Source organism: Channa argus, chromosome 15, assembly GCF_033026475.1.
Source record: "Channa argus isolate prfri chromosome 15, Channa argus male v1.0, whole genome shotgun sequence".
Taxonomy (NCBI): Eukaryota; Metazoa; Chordata; class Actinopteri; order Anabantiformes; family Channidae; genus Channa; species Channa argus.
Window position 1 is genome coordinate 10,534,593 of NC_090211.1, and position 23,890 is coordinate 10,558,482.

Genomic DNA, 23,890 nt, shown 5'->3' on the forward strand with positions numbered 1-23,890 from the left:
TTCTCCAAAAGAAAAGCTTTTGAAGGCATTCTCATCACCAATACCCTAATAAAGTCTGTGAGAAAAGGATTTAATATTACCATTTAATAGTTGTCAGTAGCACTACTCGTGAATCATGATATGTTTGCCTGACTGGGAAATAACAGCTTTATAATCTTACTCAGAGCTACTGGCCAAGAAGTGAAAAATGGTTCTTAAAGATGTTCAGGCATATCTTTTTCCTAAAGGAAAAAAGAGTGTAAAAAAAAGTAAAGTTTCAAAAGACAGTAATTTAAAATGAATTTTAATGACTTAAAAATTGGGTTTTAATTGTGGAGTGACTTTAAATTTTTGTTCCCAATCTTATATAAGTTTGTTCATCTCAACTATCCCGGTAAAAGCAACGAGCCTTTCACAGCAGTCCAATATACTGGTTGACTAATGCAGTCACACTACATCAATTATTTAAGTAAACTCAGTATGTACTTACATTGTATAAGAAAAAACAAATTCCAGCAGTGAACTATCAATAAACCTGTACTGTGAACTCAGCTTGTCTTTAGTTCTTACTCAATATGAGAAAGGAAGGTTTTGTTTCTGTCCCCTCACAGTGCCAAAGAGGGGCCTGCGCAGTACCACCACCCCAAGAGCATGTGGACCAGGCATTTATCGCCGACAGAATCAGCAGGACAGAGGTGCGTCACCCAGCTATGCTGTTTTCATCCTATTTCAGCAGGGAGTCAATTTTACCAGTCACAAGAACAGAACTCAGTTGTGGTTTTTTATCCCTGATTTTCATGTGCAGCAGAGTGAAAAAAAAAACCCATGTAATCGAAGGAATGCAAGCTTTTATTTTTGGAGAGTTCTTATTAAGTGGAGTGTGTTTTCATGTAGCTGGACCTTCTTTATGAGGAAGCTGTGTACACGGTGGTCAACAGGGTCGGGGTGCCTTCACCAGAGCATGTGAAAAGTGATGAAGAGCTATTTGCTTTCTTACTAAAGGTATCTATCTATCTATTGCTCTGGCAGTAACACTAATGATAGACTCATTGTTATTTGTTGTGAGCAGGCTGTAAGAATTCGAGCAGATGCTCTTGGTTCAAACCTGATTAACCATCAAAGCAGAGTCACACTGTGAACTGATACTCATCTGTCATATTACATTCATTCAGATAATGCCATTCTAAGGATTGTAGCCTCTTTTATGTCTCCAGGCGTCACCTTATTTTCAAGGTGTGCAGCACGTGTTCCCAGCAGAACAGATGCTGACATGTGCTCTGACTAAACCAAAGATTTTGTAGGAATTTTAGTGATGTTTCATTTAGTGTGTTTTTGTCAGTTTTGTGATATTTTTACTTTGTAGTTTTAATTGTAAAAACAAAGAACAGTGTTTCTGTAATGATGATTCAGGGTACTTTTGCATAGAGAAGCTTGTTTGATGTTTGAACATCTCTCCAAGGTGTTTGACATGGGAGAGGAGGAACACGACATAATTCTCCAAAAAGTTCAAGAATCCAAGGTGTGTACAAACATGAATCATTCAACAACATATCACACATACTATTATCTGTATATATTTCCTTTTTCAAATCTTAGTACTTACAGTCTAAAAAACACTGGTACTTCAGTCCGAAAATACTTACAAATAGAGAAATACACTTGAATGAAACATTATTTACATATCATAGTGATCTAAATTATAAAATGTATATAATTGTGTTATGAAAATGAATATGTAAAACCAATTAAGTTATTTTACTTTTGGTCCTTTTTTGCCTTCAGTCAGGTAAACACATATTGAAATTCATTTCGTTCATAAAATGCAGATTCAGAAACATCACTAAACTCTCAGCTGTGCAGCAGTAAATGAAAGTTTTTACAGTGCGCTGGTAATGAGGGGAAATCATAGTGTGAGCAGCCCCAGGAGCCATGCACTGATGCGCTTAGAAGACTTTGATATTATAGACCTTTGCCACCTGAAAACAACATTTTGTATGATGTTGGTGTTTTTTTCCTTGCTGGACTTGGTTAGGAAGTGAAAGCTGTTCAGATTTATGTTGTGGCCAGAGTGAAACATAATTTCATTTAAATAGTTTCTTCAGTTTTTTTTTCTTTGGTGAGGCACTAAGGGATTCTACCTTGTGACTCACAAAGCCTGTATACTCTGTAGAGGGTAAGATACATATATGGGATAAGATTAAGTATTTTTTACATTCTCAGCAATGCACGTCTTAAATGGAGACAAAAGAGATTCAAGTTAAAGAAAGTGCATGATAATGTGGTCCATACCTTACCTTGATCTATTTGCATTCACAATTTTTCCCAAACACACTGTGATCTCCTTTCTATTTTTCACAGAGAGCAAGTTTTTCCTTGAGAGTCTCTGTAATGAAAGCAAAGAACCTGATGGCTAAGGATGCAAATGGTGAGACATTTCTACTGTAGAATAACCCCTTTCTAGGGAAAAACAAGATGGTTCAGTGAAATATGTCTCATCCAGTAACAATATGGAGCTGAAAAGCTTTTGAAAGCACTCACTCAATAAATTGTCAACGATTCACCTCCTCACCTCTCCTCACATATAGTTCCCAACTCTTTATTTCAATAGAGTTGTTCGAGATAAGTGAGGTCTGCACAGGCATAGATGATATAGTGTGATATTTCAGATTTGTCTTCATGTGTCTAGAAAAAAATGAAACAAAAAGTGTTGAAAAAAGTTAGTGAAACATTTTATCATGAAGAAACCTGACCTGTTTAAAAATGAGATGCTGCATCTTAAGGGGTTTATCTTCTGATCATGGTTAAAATAAATAAATAATCATAAAAATGTCTGTGTAACTTATGTCCAGCACATACTGAATACCTGTGGCCTGTCACCGAATACAAAATGACAGTAAGAAGTGGGTGATTAAAGCTAGTAAGAGCTGATACATTTTTAAAAAGTTACATCATGCAGTCACATGATGTAATATGATATTTTGCCACATCTCTAAAGGCAACCAGTTACTTGTGTCCATTGAAATGATTCTCAGACACCTTGTCAGCCAGCAAGCACTTTGACACAACACTGATTGCAACTGTGATGGCTTCTTTCTTGTTGTTGCTGTTACAGTATCATTAGGATATAAACAGTTTCTGTGTGTGTGTGTGCGTGTGTATTTGTTTGTTTGTTTTTCCTGCATTCGACATTCCAGGGTACAGCGATCCCTACTGCATGCTGGGAATCCTGTTGGGCCAGAGTCCCCGGGAGACTGAGGAGAAGAAAGAGAGAAAGTTTAGCTTCAGGAAGAGGAAAGAGAAGCTGGAGAAACGCTCCAGCACAAAGGAGGTGTTACCTGCCAGGTGTATTCAGGTGACCGAGGTCAAGCCAGAGACTCTCAACCCAGTGTGGAACGAACACTTTCTATTGTAAGTACAAATCTTTAACCTTTACAAAAGTGCAGGAAATGATGGTATGTGTGACATAAAGGATTCCCAGTTTCATTAGTTTCAAACTAACTCCCAAAGCTGTACCAGGACCAGTGCAGCACATCTCTGTGGTAGGAGCAGTAAAGGGTTGAGCTGTTTATTGTCTTTATATTCATGCAGAGCATTGTTTACGTTCCCTGTTTCATTCACAGTGAAATAGATGATGTTCACAACGATCTCCTACATCTTGACATATGGTAAGATAAGTGAATAACTTGGATTTCTAAAAAAACTCACAATAGCAGAAAGCTCTTTGTAGTATGACAGCTACACATATTGTACACAACCACTGCCCGCATTTTGTAATTTTATGGAAAACAATCATTTTATAAAGCAAACTGAAAGGAGGTGGGATGAAAAACTGGTTTTACCTATTTACAGTTGCCCATCAGTGTGAGTTTTACCACTATGCAAATGAAGTTATCTTTGGTGGTTACATTTCGGCTCTAAACATTACAAATGTAAGTTCTGGATTGTAAGAAATTGGAAAAGTCTGAACCATGTTGCCTAACAAGCTGGTTTAAGTCATTGCACTGAAGCTTTTCCTGTCTCTGGATAAAAACTCTGTTCAGTGCTATTGTTCAGAACTCTTGACTCCACTAAACGTTTTTCTGGAACCACTGTTGGTTCAGACCGATCTTCAGTTCTTACCTCCATTTATTTTTGCACAAAAATAATAAAACATGTTCTCTCAAGAAATGAGAGATTTGAGATTTGAAGGTCTGAGTTATTCTCTTCTCTTCAGGGATCATGATGATGACGTGTCTGTTGCCGAGGCCTGCAAAAAGCTCAACGAAGTCAGTGGACTTAGAGGAATGGGAAGGTAAAAGAAACATTGTCATGACACCTGTATTACCATTTTACATCGTATTTTTAAATCTGTCAACTTGTGAAATATGATGAGCACATCATGTGTGAAGTTCGAGTCTAGTGTGAAACAACTACTTTTGTTGTTGCAACCAGTCATGTAATGCATGACAGGCCATGGGAGACATATTGGAATGTCAAAGAAAGATTTAATGCAAAATGCAACTTTTTCACTTAGTGCCTAATCATAACCAATCTCCACTGTAAAACATCAGACAAGAATTTAGTGGAATTAGTTAGGCTTTAATAGTTAACCTAATGTTCACGTAAATTTATGTTGTTGCTTTTTATTTCAAGTTAATTCCGCTCAGGGAGTTTTTTTTTTTTTTAGAAGTTTTAGACCAATTTACAACTTAACAACTCACTCTAACAGACTTCCCAGCACGTATTGTTTGAGATGTGAACACTTTTTAGAGAAAATATATATTCTGACCGTGTAAAAGAACATGTGACAAATAGTTGCATAACTTCCTATCTTGTCCTAAATGAACTTTATCTCTCAAGCTCAGTTAACTGGGTTAGTTTTACTCATACAGGAAACTCATGACGTGAACTACCCATTAAACCTAAGTTCCGTTAAATCACATTTTCAGTTTCCGTGTTGAACAAACTTGAAATGATTTACAATCTACCCTTAATGTGTATGTGCCTAATCCTAAGTAAAACCCCTTTAGCTAAACCCACAGGTTAAATGGGGTGTTTTCGTGTTTTTAGGGCAGTTCTGGTTTTCTAAAGTGCTGGTTCAACCCTGAATTCCTTTATTAATCCAGTTTCATTTGGCACTGAGTTTATGAGATATACCACATGTTAATTAGAGTCTCATTTATATCTGAATTAAGAATTAAGTTTCATTTAATGAATGGAGAGACCTGGGTTGTCTATAGATAATGACACTGACCTGCTTTTTAATTTGATGGCATCATTTGCTTTTGTCCTTTCACCTAAACAAAGTCTGACATACAGGATAGGCGAGTCTCAATAAAGCTGTGCACACAGGGAACACAGTGTTCACCCGGGTCATGGAGAGACTAGTAAATGACAGACAAGTCTAATGAAAACCTGAAAATGTCAGTCATAGCCAGGAGACATAAGGGTCACAAGCCTGAAGTGGAGAATTTGTGCCATTTCCATTTTGAAAAATAGAAAAAAACACTAATAGCTTCATAGCTCCTTTACTTTCATTAGGAAATTGCATTCATTCTGCTGATGCTATTATTGCAAGTCACTGCAGATAAAAAGCATTAGCTAAATGGCTAAAAATGACAATAATTAGATTATAGTCCTCACTGTGCAATTAAGCGTGGATTCAACCTGTGATACCCAGGAAAGGAGATTTACCCTTTTTCTTGCAAACTGTTTCCTCTTGTCAGATATTTTAAGCAAATAGCAAAGTCAGTGCGTGCCAACGGATCTGCATCATCAGGCTCTGAGGAGAATGCTGATGACTTCCTCGGATGCATCAACATCCCTTTAAATGTGAGTTTTCAAAGTCCAAAAGCTGAAAACAAAACTTTTGCTAATTAGAGGTGCCAAGCTTTTAGGAAAAAAAATCAAAGATGGCTACAAATAGACAGAGGAATGCCGCATGCAAGATTTTCCCTGGGAGGATGTCCTTGTTAATAATTGGCCTGGTGTCCTTCGTCTAGGAGATCCCAATTGGCGGCTATGACACCTGGTTTAAGCTGGAGCCTCGGTCTAGTGCTTCTAAAGTTCAGGGTGAATGTCACCTGATACTGAAGCTCTTCACCAACCAAGTAAGCACTGCCATGATTTAATAAATATTTCTTACATGGTTATGATATGAGGAACTTCAACCTGCAATGTTCTTTCTAACTTCAGAGAGACACAACCCTGTCTAAGAAGGACACAAATGTCTCTATTCACAAAAAACTGCTGAGCCAAATTGTGGAGTATGAGCATGCTCATGTTAAGGTGAGTTTCCCCCAGATTATTCATAAAAACAGCAATTAGTTTTAAACTGTTTACTGTCAATCATTTTATTATTGCATTTAGCTACCCAAGAGAAAATGCAGAGGTTTAAGTACATCCTCAGTTAATTAAGTTGCTTTCTTGTTCTTTTTCTTGTCGTGCTGTGGAGTGGCTTTTTTGGCCCCTAGGTTGCCACCAAATGAGATTTAAAATGATTAGGGTTTGTTTTGACTGCAGGGACATTAATTTTGTTTAACTAGGAGAATTGGATTTACGTTTGCCATTGTACAAACAAAACAAATTGCTGGTTAGAAGACTGAGCAGCACAGCGTATACATTACAATATTTAAGAACTTCTCTGTTGCATTTTCTGCACTTGACTATGGACAGTAGGTTAACTCATAACACCGTGAACAACGTTTTGACGTCATTTTGTAGATAGAAGTGCAAAAAGCTTTTGATGAGTACAAACAGACAGTTCTGACCAACTTGAATTATTCTAGAGAGAGCCTTACAACTGGAATGGGCAGGTTTGTCCTGCAGCGGTGACTGTGCTGACTCACCATGCTGTGCAAACTGATCTCTCACCTCTGCAACAGGCCATTATGTGAGTGTTAATGGAGGAATAAAATTGATCAAAATCAACAGTGAAAGCTTTAACATTACATAAAAAGCTCCATGTTTTGTTTTTTCCGTAGTCGTTGGCAGTGTTACAGTAGCCACCATCGGACCCAGAGGGTGTGCTACTCCCTGCTGCTGCGCCTCCTGAGGACCATCGATGCAGAGTGGGACCCCCCAGCTGTGAGGGGAGACCTGGTAGGTTCTTAGCCATTGGCCTCCCAGTAGGAAAAACCTTTCATCATCTGGAAACAGTCACCTCATTAGTTCAGCTCTTCACTGACATTCATCAAGGTTTTTGGATCAGCCAAAAATGTCTCACAGCCACTGTACTTGAAGCTATAACTGAGGGCCCTTCCTGTGTCCAGGAGAGGCAGCTGTCAGACAGCTTCAGGCTGTACACAGAGCACTGCCTGTGCCTGATGAAGAACATGCGTCAGGTTTTCCCCTGCACCAGTGCTGCTGCCATTACACGCTACGAGCTCATGCTGAGGTAAAGTCACACCGCCATTACATCATATCACACTAGCCCATAATGCCATACCAGAAACATGCTTATCCTCTCACACCAACACATACAGAAGACTACAACCGGTCAGTCTTGAAAGAATTGGTGTTCGTATATTACCGCTAAAAGTGCACAAACCAAATTTTGAGAGCTCATCAGTTTGCAAGTCAGTTTTGGAGGGTGAGCAGGCACAGATTCGTAGAAGCAGAGATAGATTTTAACATAGGGGAGAACAGAATTTTGAGCATAACAGCAGGGAATCTCATGTTCACAACCTTCAAAGCCACTTGTACTTACTTTTGTGAAGTCTGATGTCCGTGGCCATAAACTCAAAGCAGGCTCAGAGATACTTTTGTTCGGTTTCTCGTGGAAGTGAAAGATTATCCTGGCAAATCTTTGTACATTCAAAATAACAGTTGGGATGATTTTTCAACTAGCAAGAACTGTTTTAAGTATTTGTATAATTCCAAAAAATTGATGTGTTGTCTCAAATTGATCAACACTACATTCAGTGTGTAGGCAAATTACTGTCAAATACTGTCAAGGTGGCACAGTGATATTATTAGTAGATATAATATTTTTAAATGCATGATGTCTGTTTTTTGTTGTTTTAAATCATTTTAACAGAGATAATTCTAAACATAATCCAGAAATTGTTACCATTAGTATAATTAGTAGTTGTAATCTGGTTATTGTTGTTGTATCTTACAGTAACATAAATGTACATAACAACATTAAATCACATTTGAACTCATTGCCATGGTTGTTTCACTATGTAACACAGAGTGGGAGATTGAGTCAGATGCATTCATGGGGAGAAATTCTGCGTGGTAGTGCCTAGTCAGAGAAGGCAGCAGACACAACATGCTGTGCAAAACATAGTGTTTTCTTTACAGCACATCAAAGCCATGCTCAAAAAAGACACATGCGCTCACTCCAACATTTCCCACATTTTGTATTAGATTGCCCGCAGCATACTATCCAGTTAATGTCGAAATGTCGGTGCCATTTGACATTTGAGTTGTTATGTGCAGCTTCTCTAGGCAATATCTAGAGAGGTTCAGTCTGTGAAAGCAGCTTAAGTTAGTCCCTATCTTACATGATGTCTTGTGAAAACAAGGAAAAGCTTCAGTCATTGGTACTAGGACACTATGGCCTATAGCAACTGCATATCATGACTAATGTGTGTGGCAGTATTACATTTTCTTCTGCAGACTTCTTCAGAAAAGACAGGGCCCTGGCCTCTGGATGTGTGTTTGTGTGTGTGCACGTGTGTGTGATTGTATGAGCACTGCTGCTTTAGCTTGCTAGTCCAAACTGGTCAAGAAACAACTTTTTGCATTCTTAAAGGATTTTGTTGGTCATTTTCTAAATTCATTGCTTTGTCCACAATCAGCATACAGAAGCTATAACCAACAATTAAACTTTAAATTAAACCATTCTTCTCCAAATATTATTTAGACACGTTACAACTTTGGCCTACATGTTTATTTCATTTTAAAAGTCATGATTCTCGTCAACGTTTGAAATTTTCTCGTACTGGTGCCTGTCAACTGCACATGTACTACAGCGTCAGTGTAATTATGGAGCCTTACATCAGTTTGGACATTTATCATAGTCAAGATGTTGCTGTCAAAATACCTGGAGAGAGCAGACACAGAAACAAGCGTACGCATGGTTGGGTTTGGGAGCTCAAGGCCAGGTCTGCTTACTCACAAATGCCAACTTGCAAAGTTACTATCTTTAAAAAAATGGGCTTGTGAACTCCCAAATCTTTTGGAGACAATATACTTCAACATGCTGTGCTCCTGACACAGAAATATCTTAACAATACTCATGTTCATGCAACAAAAAAGTACTTGTACTGACCATGAATTTATTTGTATGTAAAATGAAATATAGATGTTGTTTGCATAAACTGTGGACATAAGGAAGAACCCATTTATAATCTAACATGTGTTACTCCTTATATCATATTATGTTTAAATGTCACAAATCCTGCCATACACACCAGTATGATGTTCATAGAGTAAATCTGAAAGGATTACCTGTCAGAGCATGAAAAGGTTACATTTGAAGCATGACTGTGCACATAAAGTTAAAGACCATAGATTTACACCAGCATTTTAAGCGTTCATCCTTTGGATAATATGAATAGCCACAGTGAATTTCATAGAAATGTATGCATGTCCTAGAGGAAAGTCTCAGGTGTTAGGTAATCTATAAAATTTGATAGCAATTTGGTAGGAGTTTGTGGAGATATCGTTCTCTGGATCAGTTGAGGTGAGTTAATGAGGTGGCAGGTTTTGATGGACCCACAGAAATCACCATCCTCTGGCCTTGGCTTCCGGTTATCATTACAAAAAGGAAGAAAGCTAGAGACATAAAATGACCCAAATTAGGGAGCCGCTTTTACATAAATGCCAGCCAGTAAAATTTACCGTTGTTGAAGTTCATGTTGCCATGTCAGACAAATTTGACAGAGACAGTTTTTAAAATACTGTTTTAAATAAAAACTTACCCTGTAACAAACCCAACTTTTCCCAGTGAGCAACGCCTTAAGGGAGAAATGCTCTTTTGAGATACATTCATGCAGAATGAATCACCTAAAGTTGCATCTCGTCTCTCCTGAAGCGATAATGCAGAATCATGCATGCAATTAAATTAGAAAGAATTCAGTCAGAATGTGGCTTTTCTTCTTCTTCAGCTCTATGGAAAATATCTTATAGTGTGCTGTAAATCCAGCATTTGAGTACATGGCCCCGAAGCATTCTTGTAATGTAACAGTTTTTTGTTCTCTCCCGTACATGCCAGGGGGATTGGCTACATGCAAAACATGCGAGCATTTAAGACTGTGTGTCCTCTTCGAAATGAACTGCATCTGGACATCACGACTGCTATCAAGGTAATAAATCAAAATTGCAATAAAAAAACCAAACATTTTGTTTTGCAGTACGTTGCCTGTGGAGTTCTGGACCTTTATAGGTGCTGTTCTGCAGATGAATTGATTGATAAGTAGTTTCCCATTTGGTTTGTATTGCATGAGAGCAGCATGCACATGAGGGCATGCATGTGTGTAATGCACAAACGAGTGAAATGCCAACAATGGTGGGCACAAATGTTCAGCTGTTGGTGTTACTGTTGGTATTAAAGGAGCAAAGTACCAAGAGGAAACGGAAAGGAAGGTTGGATAGAGATTGGTAAAAAGCATTTTTTGTTGTGATAAATGTCAACACTATAACCTTTAGTTTAGTCCACAATGATGAATCTAAACAACAGTAAACACTCCACAGGCCACCTTTAATTAACCCTTATGTTCTCCTTAATTTGTGTAATTATTTCCACAGAAAGGAACAGCTGAGTGGTACGAGAGTCTATTTGCACAATATAAACCAGATGATGGGGTAAATTTATACTGATTAACACAAGTCCCGAAACATAAAAATCATTCTGTCTTATAATGAAACTATTATACTATATTATACTGCATTGAGAACTGATCATTCTATGTTCTCAATTAAGGCTCTGGAAGAGCAGCTGAAGAAGCTGGTTCAGGTGGTTGATGCTGTTTGTGCAGATGTGCAGAGAGCCCAGAACATCTACAACAAACTTTTTTACAGGTGACTGTCAATGCCGTGCATCTTAAAAGAAATATAAGAGGGGAGAAAAATCAATGTAGAGATGTTTTGGTACAAGGCACAGAATTGTTGTTATGCATTGTTTGAGTGATGTCATTTCATCCTCTGCTTGTTTTCTCAGTGCAGTGAAAGTAGATTTCTTCAGCATATCATACAGGCAGTTGGAGAAACTGGTAGGCTATTTAGCCAAGAGACAAATGTCTCATAAAATCTTTCTGAGTCATAAGATGTTTCTGAATTTGACTGAGACCTAACACAATTAATTTGTCTCATCCTGCAGGTAGCTGATGATGTTAATGTAGCAATGGAGCGGGTGTGTGGAACTCTGGAGCAGGAGAGCTCCAGGCTGACTCAAACAATGGGAGAGACAATCTTCGAACTCTTCATGTCCTTAAAAATCCTCAGAGGCTTTCGGGAGTTCCTACCTCTTAAGTTGGTTATCAGTTTTGCTATTCATATTGCATTGGAAAAGGCTCAGACTGTTGCCATTTGTATGAAATGTCAGCGAAGACATGCTGCAATGTCAAGATGAGAACTAAAGCCTTTCTTTGGATTTGAATTTACTAAAAAGATGTGTGTTCTCCTCTGACAGGGATGCTAAAATGTTGGCCTTGACAGGCTTTCATAACTGGTTCAAGTCCTCAATTCATAAGTGGCTGCAGATCATTCATGACAGATCCTGTGACAGGATCCGTAAAGCAGTGGAAATAGACAAGGTGAAAAACTTCTGCCCGTTTAATAATGTAAATGAAAATGAAAAAAGTCTGAGTCACTAAATAACGGCTTACAGCTATGAGCTCAATTCGAGGTTATTAATGTACTAATATTGCTTTGTGACAACTTCTAGTTAACATTTTATTTCATACAGGATTTATAAAGTCAATAAACAGTATATAAACATGTAAGGGGTTATTTTTCAATTTATAAAGGGGACTAAATAAAATCTATCTAAATAAAATAAAAAAGGTATATCATTATTCAGTAATATATATCAAACAGTCATCATATAGCGAAATACTGTATGTAGTAAAGTTTTATAATAGCACCAACATACAATCACAAGAAAAAGTCACTGTTTGCAATTTCCTTGTTTTCTGCATAAACCTGTCATGTGATCTGATCTTCACCAATTTCACAAATATCAGCAAACATAATATTTCTAAGCTGATAAAACATAAACAGTCCCAGTTTTTCATGTCTTTATTGAACACAGGCAATAAACAATGGAAAAGTGTTTTAATAACAGGTTGAACCACCTTTGGCAGCATTAAGCAAGTGGACCAGACTGCTCTCTGACCTTTGTTGACGATCAGATAGCATTTCATGACCAATTTAAGGAAAACAAGAAATTCCAAACAGTGCAGTTACTTTTTCTGGCGCCCTTTTATGTTTAATACATGTAATATTTAACCGTCTAATTTCGCTTTTTAACATCAAGAGTGTGTTTATGAACAATTTATACACATGTTCAAATCATTCACCGGAACAAATGCTGGTAAATGTACATCATTGTGTATGAATACAACTATGTTATGCTGTGTTATCAAACACAGTATAGAGGCTTCATCTGGAGTTTCAGTTGTTGACAAGTGCATCAACAAATTCATGGTACACAATGTTTAGCACCTTACAGCTACATTGATAGTGATATGGGTATAATGAACCTAAACACATTTGTTCAGGAACTATGGATGTTCCATGTCATTTGTAAATGTTTTTTTTTTTTTTTTGAGCAGCTCGAGCGTGTGCAGCAGGACAAACACAGCTCGTCAGCGGTGGAGGTGACAACGTGCTTCAGCCAGGTACGCGAGATCTGGCACCAGCTGGCCTGGCCAGACTCTGCAGGGGCCTTCATCTTTGTCACTCGTTTGACAGACGTGAGTGCCACTAACAGTGCTGCCACATGTACTCACACCCTTCACACATCCAAGCATGTATGTGTTCAGAAATAATGAGAGCTCCTGCCATATTAGGCCTGTATTCAAAATGGAAACCAAGAATTTCCCTGTGGAAAAATGACTGATTTTATCCGTGACAGAATTTCTGCAGTGAAGCTGTGTGGTACTCAGAGATGATAACACACAAGATTGAGAGGAACCAGGTGGGCCGAGACTACAAGAGCTTCATACTGCAGGTAACGCCCGCAGCAAGACAGAAACGGGGGAGGGCAGACAATGACATGCCTCCTAACAAGACATAGGGCTCAGTCTGAGATCAGATATTTTTACTGTCAAAAAGCAGTTGTTCTTGTCGTTGACAGTCATTTACAATCAAACCCCCTCCGTCCACTTCTCTGTAGCCCTGCTTCTTTTCCTGCTTTTGTTTCTCCACCTCCACCCTCTGTGTCTCCTCTTTGGCTCTTCCTCACTCTGCTAGCTCTGCATTGCCCTGAACAACACAGAATATGTGCGCGTTTTTCTTGGTCACCTGCCCCGCAGCCTGGACTGGCAAGGTGTGGAGCGGGCCATGGAGGAGTCCTGTGGGGCAGAGGGGAAGGAGCAGGTTTACAAGGCTCTCAATGGGCAGCTGTTCAATGTGGACCTGGACCTGCAGAGAGAAGCCAAACGTCTCATCGCACAACTCACTGATAAGGTAAACAGTTGCAGTTTAGTCATACAGTACTTGAACGTACAACACCTTACCTGGTGAAGCAAACCTGTAAATAAAAAAATTATATTTCTATTTCATTTACTATAATTAAAGAATGATATTTCACATTTGCAATTGGCTTTGCAATATCTAATGTAAATGCATATGCATGTCACAAATGTGCAAGATGTTGCATGAAAGATTCTTTCCCCACAGATGCTGCCTGAGCTCCGTAGGTACATCCAGCACATCAGCTTGTCTCCGGACTCCATAAACAATGATGACGTAAGGCCTAGTTGTGGTTTTCTACACCATTTACTGTGGTTACAGTGGTGTTGGCAGCCACAGTACTTGCTGTACATCTTATGTCTGTCAATGCAACCTTTTTTTCAGGCTGTGTCCCCTCTCATGAAATACTTAAAAGACACTATGGTCATCCTCACTGAAAACCTTGTTAAGGAGAACTTGACTAGGTAATTATCTTCTTTGCCCCTTCCTCACAATTCATTGACAATAAAACTATTAAAGGTCTTCCCCTGAAAAGTATTTTAAAACAATAATTATATAGTCTTTTCAATAATCAACAGAAATATTCTGTAAAGTAAAAACAGAATTATACAAAAACCATAAATAAAAATTTTTTATTTAATCAGCTAGTTGGAAACAGATAACACTGCAAAGACCCCTTGCACAGCTTGTGTCTTATGTTTTCTGTATACATACACACTTCATCATAAAACATTTGGTTTCCAGTCCACCCATTTGACAAAAAACACAAGAAGGACAACACAGTGTACATGGTCAAATGTAGTGTTCATAGCTCTGTGCAGGTGGATGGGCCAGCACAGGAGGAGCAACGCTACAGGAGCAGCATCAGCTGAGTAACTTCACTGGACAAATGACGCTCGTTTGAAGATTACAGCTTTCACATTTTGTATAGGGAAGATAAATGGATTGGGAGAGGCATATGTGAAGCCATATATGTTAAGGTGTGACAGCCTTCTCTCAGGGGAGGAGGAGAAAGCCTCAGACTTAACCCCAGGAAGATTAAGGCCAATTCACACATCCACCAGGGACACCACACATCCCTGTCTAAGGGGATGAACGGTGTTAGGAGTCATGATCTTGACATCTCAATGACTCTCCCTCTTACTCTCACCTCCTCTATTGTCCACCTAGCATGTCTATCTATTAGGTGGGAAATACAGCACCACCCTGGAGGATATAACTGGCTCCCCTAGACCTCTTTCCTCAGACTGAAGAAGCTACTTAGATAAATATATCCAACTAAGAAGAGAGAAGTATTGTTGATATGAGTCAGCTTCCAGATAGCTACACCTGGATGACTGAGAAGCATTACTGACACCATCAGCATACACGTAACACTGATCAAAACTACAACAAAAAGTACAGCCAACTTTTTTATTTTCTACAACCTTTTTTGTTGTTGTGGGACCTAAACCTGATCTAGAAATATCTTTTTTTTAAGCTGCCTAGCAATTCCCACTGTTTCCTCTTCCCCTAAATAAGGATGTATTCATTCAATAGTTCCAAAAAGTGTGATAGCTCAGCAGTTAAGATTCAATGGTTTATGCATGCAAGCTTTGCAACAATAATTATACTCCATTGACTTGTTTTGTGTTACAACTTACCATTATTCTTCTCTTATCTGTGAAAACATACTGCACATCAAGCTGGGTAAGGGTACCGAGGTGTAATTGGAAGAGCTGGTAAACACAAACGTGTGGGTGTCTCATTGTGTCTGCTGCTTTGTAGAGTTCTGCAAGGCATGTGGGAGCTGCTGCTGCGGATGATCCTGGACACAGTTACAGAAAATAGAGGTGTTCAGGTGGAGTTTTACAACCGTTTCCAGTACACAGTGGAGGTCAGTGCTCAGTAAATGTAATCTGACAAAACTACAGACTTTGCTGTTTCTAGCTTGGTTTGGAATAACTTTGAGCCCAGCCAAACTAAACGTGTCAACTCTGTAACGATTATCATCACTACTGTTACTATCATTCTTTGATTAGCTCTGCATGCTTGCTGTCATGCAATCATTAGCATATATCAGATATTTATGAAGTCATTGTGCCAGAGTGAGTTCCCTCATGAATGACAATGTGGGAGCTGCTGTATATTCCAATGCCAGTTTAACTAGCTGGCAGGAGACGTGACAGATTTGCATGGGGAGCCATAGCGTGCCACGCAAGTGGGCTGTGTTTGAAGTTTGGCAGACAAATATTGTGCTTGCCTGCAGAGGTTTCACATGGTTTGTGTGAACAACACGTCTTTTTACTATGCTGAGACTTCCTTCTATCAAAATTAGAAGGATGAATGTGATGATTCCAAGCTGGCAGCTATGTTTTTGTTTTCTGTTTTTTTTTTTTTTGTTTTTTTTGAATGCCATAGACCCTGTTGCAATTCCTCCATGCTAAAGGAGATGGACTTTCCCTAGAAGACATGAGGAGTGGTGACTACAAGGTAGGACTTCTTGCAATTTATTAATAATAATAGTCGTGTCCCCCTATCCTGTAAGTTATCGTTTATTACATTCTATTTCTGCCCTGCTCATTCTGCTTTAGGTTCTGGATGAGGAGCTCAAGCTGAACAAATGTTCCTCCTTTGAGCTGATTGAACAGTACTATCTGGAGAAAATTTCACAGCAGGTGCATTTCAACTATTGTCGCCAATCTGACAATAGGACTTTAGCTGTAAACTGGACAGAGAAGTACTGATTGGACACTGTCTTCTGTTGTTTTACGACTGCTCTACCTTCTCTGTAATGCAATTCGTAGATGGATATATGCCAAAATATCAGCAGAGCAAAACAAATTCATGGTAAATGGTGAGAATTATCTAAATGTGTTTTGTTTAAGCCTCATATTATATTCCTTAATTAATTCTGCAGAAAACGCTCAAACATACCCGTTATGGTCGGATCAGTGTGAAGTGCTACTATGATGCTCCAGAGCAGCGACTGACAGTGGAGATCCTGCACGCTGCAGACATCATTGCACTGGATGCCAATGGTAAAACAGTTTAGAATCTAAATACAATTTGTTGCTTTAAAGTTGGGTTTTTATTCCATCCATTTCTTTGATGCTCCTAAGGTCTGAGTGACCCATTTGTCATAGTGGAACTCTGTCCTCACCACCTTTTCCCTATGGCCAAGAGTCAACGCACGCAAGTAAAACTTAAGACTCTCCACCCGGTATTCGACGAGCTCTTCTACTTGTGAGTTGTAGTTCACTCCTCACTTCTTCCTGTTTGAGTGTGTGTACCACGTGCCTGATTTGTTTGGTTCCTCTATCTTCCAGCCACGTTAGTCCTGAACAGTACAGACACAGGTTTGCCTGTTTGACCTTCACTGTGATGGACTATGACTGGCTTTCCACCAACGACTTTGCTGGTGAAGCTGTGGCTCCTCTCAGTGACTTCTGCTGGCCAGGGAGACCGAATGCTTCAGCTGCTGGCAAGAGTGTCCAGCCAGTCATTCTGCACCTGTCTCGCAGTAAACCAAGTGGTACATATAGCTCGGGGCTGAATCGAGTCTTTTCTTTTCTTCTTTTGTTTTACATAAACATTATATTGACTTCTTTAGAGATCAGAGGGTGTAGGTGTGAGTTTCCAATCTGTTCTCCAATACATCATGAAAAGCCATTTAATCAAGAGATGTTTGTGTCAGGTGTACGAGCTACTCTCATCTGTTTGCTCTCCCCCGCAGAGAAGCCAATCATGAGGATGCTGGATGCTCGCACTGGGGACAGGGAGGCTCAGGAGTTTGTCCGCAGGCTGAAGGAGATTGAGAAGTCAATGGAAGAGGAGTAGAGGCTATCAGCACCGCCTGCATTGGTGTTTACTGACCATGTCTTGCAACATGTGCTTTTGTACTGGTACGATGTTTACAATATTTGATTTTTTTTCCCCCAATGTTATTGTTTGTTCAGTAATTAAACCAAAATGAAAAGAAAAACAGGACAACAGTGGAACTTCTCACTGCCAACTGAGAGATGAACATCCTGTCACTGTGCAACCCTCTGCTGTCCCAGTTAAACTATATTTTAGAATATAATGGATAGTTCATCCTAAATGTTATTAGTCTCTATTTTTTGTAATGAGTAATGTTATCTTTGTTGTATGATCTTTGATATGATAGATTTAACATTTTAGAACTATTTTGTGCAAGTAGCTTACATATCCAATAGTATTCAGTCAAAGTCTATACCTCACATGTGCTCATTAATTGCAGGGGATTTTGACAGATATGTCACAGGATGTCTGTGAAGAAATTCTTCATAGATATTGTGGAGATAAAATGCATAAAATGACGTGAATTCTTGAACCCACATTGATTTTCCAAATCAGGCAGTTGCATACCAACAGACAGTTATGTAAAAAAACACCAGTGTCAGCAAGTAAATCAAAAAGACAAAACACATAGCTTTGGGGAAATTGCACATTCTGAGATTTGGTGCTTTGAGGCCAGTCAGACAGATCAGCAGCAGGAAGGCTGAACACCCCCCTGAGGCACACGCCACAGTTCAGGGTCACTGGAGTTTTCATTTTGCTCCTCACAAACCTTACAATGGGTCATCGAAGAGGTCAAAGTCAGGGCTACCATTCGTTTTATCTCAGTTCATTCTTGCTGTGTGGCGCCAATGTGTGAACATCTCTGCAGAGATTTTGACTGTTTTGCTGGCGACAGTGCACTAATGAAAGTTGTACGAGTTCATCACATTGACAGAAACAAATTACCTGTGTTATGTAAAAGAGAAACTGACCAATAAACAATGAACCAGTTAATTTAGGGCTTTAGTAACTCAGTGAGAAACATTTGGCCTTCTTAAATTCAGCCTGATTTGATATTTTGACACAATGAATTAGCTACTCAAAGCAAATGGAATGAAAAACTAATGTAATTTTAGGTTCATCATAAAATATTTAACTTGTTTAGGTGTGTTACACTAAAAAAATACTATGATCACAAATAATTGCTTAAATATTTTCCAAAAAAGAATTAGATGAATATTGTTTTTGAAAAGATTGCCAGCATTGCTGTTGATGTTATTTGTTTTATAAGTTTTCATTTGTTTTTCAGCTTCAGTTTGAACACACATATGTAGGAAGAACTCTGATCTTACTATTGTTTGCTTAAAGTTATGGGTACACACCGGGGGACCATAATATATGATAACTGCAGGGAAAAAATACAACCCTGACATCCCCAGACATAACACAGTATGTGGCACAGTGGGTGACATTATATTCAGGTAGAGCTTCAAAAACATTAGGAGAAACCCAGCTAATTGCAACTAATGAGCTCATATTGTGTTCAAAGTTTTGAAAAACAGCCTTCAAACACAGGAAAGCTTTGTTATACCGACTTTAAAGCATCACAGTAAAAAATCTGAGATTGTGTCTCAGTGTGAAGCTCAATCCCAAAAGGTAAAAAGGAAAAAAAAGAAAAGCCTAATGAACCTGTGCAGTGGTATAATTATACTTAAGGGGGAAGGGAAGTTCTGTCTGTCTGCAGCAGCTCTGACTGATAATAATTCAACACCAGCTCTCACCAATTCTCTACAGCTATGTGTCTGGGACTGAAAGATTAGCAAAATAATAAAAGTCAAACTACAACCTGAAATCCAACCACATCTTAGGAACAATTGTTGTGCAATTTAATCGGTGCTAAAATATAAAAAGCACAAATTCTAGCCTTACAAAAGAGTATTGTAGATTTGACACTTAAAGTAGCAGTATGCTAACAAGCTCATATTAATTGTAGCAAGTGGGCCTGTTTCCTGGGGATAGCATGAATTTACAAGAAAGAAGGCTCAAATCTGGAAAAGGCTTTCTGAAAAATCTTACATTTAATTTTATTGCCAATTTTAATTTGCAATATTAATTCCTGAATTAACAGGCTGCATTTCTATCAGCTGCTTATTTATTACACGCTGCCCTCTGCCTACAGAAAGTGTCCATAGGTCCCATTGACAGGATTAATATCAAACACATGTGCCATCCTCAGTGGGACAGGACTGAAGGTATTCATGACAGCTGAAGCTGGTCACAAAAATGATATAGAGGACTGTAAGGACTGGATATAGATAATTGGGGCAAGAGAAAGGCATGTGTGTGTTGTTAAATTCAAAATTAGGCCAATCTTCCAAACTTTAAAATTTTGAAACCTAGAAAGCCTTTGTCCATGACCAAATTGAACCGTCCCTCACAGGACTGAGTTAAATGTAGGATTGATCCAAACCAGAAAGTCTATGGACTCGATTCGGAAGGAAGCACATCATTCAGTGGGCCCCTATGAGTTCTTTTGTTCAGTAGGTTCTCATCATATGCTGTGCTACACCTGACTGTTGTTGTGTGTACAGCATGAGCACGCAGCTCCAATCTTCTTAGCTATAAGCAAAGAATCCATTTGAGAGAGAGAATTCGAGTAAATCAGGATAAAATACTGAAGTACAAAGATTTTCTGCTCATGTGAACGGGAAACAAACTGCTGTCTTTTACTTGAAAGTCCCCATTGAATGCTGTGATAGAAGTCATCAGGTCAAATGCACTTAATTCTAAACCATTGACATCCTGTCCAGGAAACTGGCACTATACTGTTAAAATGTAGCTTAACGTGTACAGGTGGTATACGTATAATGAGGCAAAGTGGTTGCAAGTTGGAATAACTAGTTATACTCCTCCATCCTACACCTAAAAAAATATCATAGGTGTGAGATTTTGAATGTCTGCTAGCATGAAACAAGCATTCACAAAGAAATACAGTCAGGGCCTCTGGGATGTTTTATTTTAAAAAAATAGAACTTTTATTTTAACTTTCACTTCACAGACCAAACACTTTACACTTTGCAGACAGTAGGATCACAGTAGTAACAGATGTGTATACAAGAAACACTGATAAACACTGTAGCAAGTCCTGAGACCCTAGCACCAAAATCTTTACACCGACAGCATTTTGATAGTGATGTAACTTTACAGTAGCTGCTTGTGTAGTGCTTTGTCGTTATCCTGTGGAGTTATGAGGATGAAGCACGCAAAAACCATATCTATGCCTGAAGAGTGTGCTGCATTAAAGGGATTCTTCAGGTGTTCAAGAGGCCTGCCTTACCTTACTGTAACAGGAGCGAGGAATCCTTTCAGTCTATCTGAACAGCACTTGCCTCTATGTTTTGTTTTGATATTGTAGGCAGAACTTGTTTGTTAGTACTGTTACTGAAAAATCACCCATCACATTTGTTATCAACATACTGTAAGTTATCATAAGCAAAGGCAGAAGGACTTATGATATTACTAGTATACAGCTAAACTGACTACATGCCTGGTTAATACGACAGTGATATGAATCAATGAATCAAGTGGATATACTTGGCCAGGTCTTACATTTTCCTTTGTTATTTTTTAAAAAAGAAAGAAAGATTCCTGTAGAGATTCTTGAAGTCATGTATTTAATTAGTATATGTGTCTAATGACGTACACATGTTGCATCTCTAAACGTCATCATACACCCTATTCAATAATGTAGCCTTGTATCACAGCAAGCTCCCAGCTCCATATTTCTGCTCTATGCAGTTGCGGTGGTAATTCTGGCCAAGTCCACTCCAAACATTCTGGAGCCCATCTGATCAAAACATTTATTTTGGTTTTCATCGGAAGAAAGCATGTGCTGCAGATATTCATCAGGCTTCCTTTCATGTTCCTTAATTTAAGTTTGATCTCAGTTTTCTTCTTGGAGGCTGTCCATATAGAGGTTGTCTTCATGCAGGGTCCTTCACACTGTCTGATCAGTCTCTAAACTCCAATTTCCACAGATACTTCTTGCCAATGAATGAAGATCTTTCCTATCTCTTATCAAATCACACAATCTGGCTTCTTCCTAAGTAGAGCTGCATGGTATTAGCCACAACTCAAAATTGATAAATTTCAAGTTTTTAATCCTAATTAGAAATCACAGGTGCATTCACTTCTTTTGCATTTATTTTTTATGCATTTATTTTTGTGGTAGTCTATTAAACTTGTTTGTAACTATACCCAACAATTCAGCTTAAAAATGGCACAGTTTTAAATAAGTCCACATGTTAGCAGTACCACAAAGGGGTGTACTCAGTTTGTTGTATACTTTAGTTTCATGATTTTCAGTGCTGGCATGGACTTGTTTTGTTTGAGGTATTAATATAGAAGTACTTTTAAATGAGTATTTGATTTGTTGTCTGACATCCAAAGTTAAAGGCAAAAGCTAGTGAACGTATCTTCAGGCTAAACACCTTCAGTTTGTTATTGTAAAAGTGAATTATTTGTCCTGGAATTGTAAATGCCTGTGTTGCTGTTTATTGGATTATACCTTTCAGAAATGTCTATGACCTTGAATAAAAATTGTATTTAAATTTGAATGTGGAACCTTCAGTAAAATGAGTGCAGATGAAGCAAATATAGTTTCAAATGTTGCAGAACAAACAGGTGAAACAACACCTGCACCACCTGTTGGTTCAACTTGTCAGACATACAGTCCACCATGGAGTGTTAAGAAATGTCACTGGCTGAGACCCTCTTTACAGGCTTCATCCTTTCGATCATTATTGATCCTCCCCTCAGAACTATCTCTCCGCCTTTCCTTGACCTCCCGTCCACAGCGAGGCATGGAGATCAAACACATCCTGTAACACCACAGCAACCCTGGAGAAAAACCTTACACAAAATTGTGAAACAGGAGTTTTCATTATGTCCAGTGTGAGATTAAAGGGCCACAGGACTCACCGTGACACAATCACTTTACTGTCCATGTTTTTCAAAGAGCTGCTGTGATGGTAGATTAGACAAGGATTCCTCACAGCTGGAGGACATGAGTGTCTTTGAGTGCTTGTACTCAGCTGAACGCTGGTCAATACATTTTAAATTAGAAGCCTGGTGATGACTGAAGGATATTGAATTGTGTGCTGGATCAGGTGGGTACAGGACCTTGTCATTTAATGCAGACACCATGCCCTCTAGTCACCTACTGCATTTACTGATGCACCTGATGCACCTCTGCACCTTAACAGCTTTGTGCAGCTGTCTGCCTCATACAGCTTCATGATGTTCTCTCTTGTTCCCAGACTTTTTTCTCTGTTGTATAAGACAAGAAGCAATATACAAGATTCTTGTATGTCAGGAAGAAAATTGTTTTGTTGTTGTTGTTTTTTAAACCACTAGGTGTCCTCGTAATTTTATAAATCTAGTCTTACCCAGTAGTAGTCATGGCAGCACGGTACAGGAAAGCACAGATCAGCTCTTAAGATACATGGCCACCTTCCTCTTTTATCAAGGGATTTTATGATATAAGTTATTAGAATGTCAGGTCCTGTTGTGCAACAGTTCTGACACGATCATCTAATAAACATGTGAATTACGGCATAACATTACCAAAACATTAAATGAATTGATAAAATGTAGCAATTTGCTTGGGCCTCTTCAAAATGATGCAACATGTTTTGGCACAATACAACAGTGTTTAGTTGAAAACAGACACTGCAATAATGTACTAGGAGCTCATATTAAGATGTTTTGTTATGTGTATACTTAATGATTATATGTGACATTAGGTAGTGTACCCTCTACTAATGTATCATATTTATTAAACTTGAATATATGTTTAGTTGATGTTCTTCTTAACAAGCTCTCACTTAAATGCAGTAGCTTAAGCATTTCCCTCTCAATTGCAAAAGTAAAAACTTATGGGAATTATACAAGTACTTTAAATCTGTATAGTGTTTTAGTAAATGTACATGGATTCAGCTCCATTCTACCTATGCTGCCTTAAGCAGTTTTTCAAAACTATCTTTCCAATTCTGAATAATCTCCACTCTAAATGTCCTGACTTAAAGCTGAAACTGTACAGAAATAAAAAGCATCTTATGGTTCGGTGCTACAGTGAGTTTTCCTCATCAGACGTTTTTATGTTTTGGCAGCAGGACAGAGAGGTAGGAAGCTTTAGCTGGTGCTGATCCTCAGGAATGTTGGCTGTGTCTCTGCATTGCTGCTGCTCCTCTGCTGGCTCAGGCAGGTACATTTAACAGCGCTGTGATCCTGCTGTGTCTTATCTCCCCTCAAACAATCCTAATCCCCCACAAAGAAATGCTGCACTATAGAGTCCACCCCCTCCCACTGTAGCAGCACAGCCTGGTCCCACTATAAAAAACACCCCTTCCAAGTTTTTCTGTGTAAGATTTTAGATTACACACCTGATGATGCCCTGACGTGGCACAGCAGGACTTTTCAGTGAAGACTGACACCTCTGACTTCG

General features: G+C 38.7%; 1 protein-coding gene across 1 annotated transcript in view; it reads left to right on the top strand.

Moving 5' to 3' along the window:
• The window catches only part of baiap3 (BAI1 associated protein 3), a 38,054-nt gene extending 14,472 nt beyond the window's left edge, over positions 1 to 23,582 (top strand). The window contains exons 4-34 of the mRNA XM_067478245.1: positions 591 to 674; positions 874 to 981; positions 1,439 to 1,498; positions 2,338 to 2,404; positions 3,174 to 3,387; positions 3,600 to 3,644; positions 4,193 to 4,270; positions 5,685 to 5,790; positions 5,961 to 6,068; positions 6,154 to 6,246; positions 6,747 to 6,850; positions 6,942 to 7,059; positions 7,230 to 7,354; positions 10,184 to 10,274; positions 10,717 to 10,773; positions 10,892 to 10,989; positions 11,129 to 11,180; positions 11,288 to 11,439; positions 11,600 to 11,723; positions 12,744 to 12,884; positions 13,046 to 13,141; positions 13,384 to 13,599; positions 13,813 to 13,881; positions 13,990 to 14,069; positions 15,373 to 15,481; positions 16,006 to 16,077; positions 16,179 to 16,262; positions 16,505 to 16,625; positions 16,707 to 16,830; positions 16,914 to 17,119; positions 17,321 to 23,582. Of these exons, the coding sequence (XP_067334346.1) occupies positions 591 to 674; positions 874 to 981; positions 1,439 to 1,498; positions 2,338 to 2,404; positions 3,174 to 3,387; positions 3,600 to 3,644; positions 4,193 to 4,270; positions 5,685 to 5,790; positions 5,961 to 6,068; positions 6,154 to 6,246; positions 6,747 to 6,850; positions 6,942 to 7,059; positions 7,230 to 7,354; positions 10,184 to 10,274; positions 10,717 to 10,773; positions 10,892 to 10,989; positions 11,129 to 11,180; positions 11,288 to 11,439; positions 11,600 to 11,723; positions 12,744 to 12,884; positions 13,046 to 13,141; positions 13,384 to 13,599; positions 13,813 to 13,881; positions 13,990 to 14,069; positions 15,373 to 15,481; positions 16,006 to 16,077; positions 16,179 to 16,262; positions 16,505 to 16,625; positions 16,707 to 16,830; positions 16,914 to 17,119; positions 17,321 to 17,424 (3,306 nt within the window). The 3' untranslated portion in view covers positions 17,425 to 23,582. The remainder of the gene's footprint in view (positions 1 to 590; positions 675 to 873; positions 982 to 1,438; positions 1,499 to 2,337; positions 2,405 to 3,173; positions 3,388 to 3,599; positions 3,645 to 4,192; positions 4,271 to 5,684; positions 5,791 to 5,960; positions 6,069 to 6,153; positions 6,247 to 6,746; positions 6,851 to 6,941; positions 7,060 to 7,229; positions 7,355 to 10,183; positions 10,275 to 10,716; positions 10,774 to 10,891; positions 10,990 to 11,128; positions 11,181 to 11,287; positions 11,440 to 11,599; positions 11,724 to 12,743; positions 12,885 to 13,045; positions 13,142 to 13,383; positions 13,600 to 13,812; positions 13,882 to 13,989; positions 14,070 to 15,372; positions 15,482 to 16,005; positions 16,078 to 16,178; positions 16,263 to 16,504; positions 16,626 to 16,706; positions 16,831 to 16,913; positions 17,120 to 17,320) is intronic.
• Positions 23,583 to 23,890: the final 308 nt, after the last annotated feature.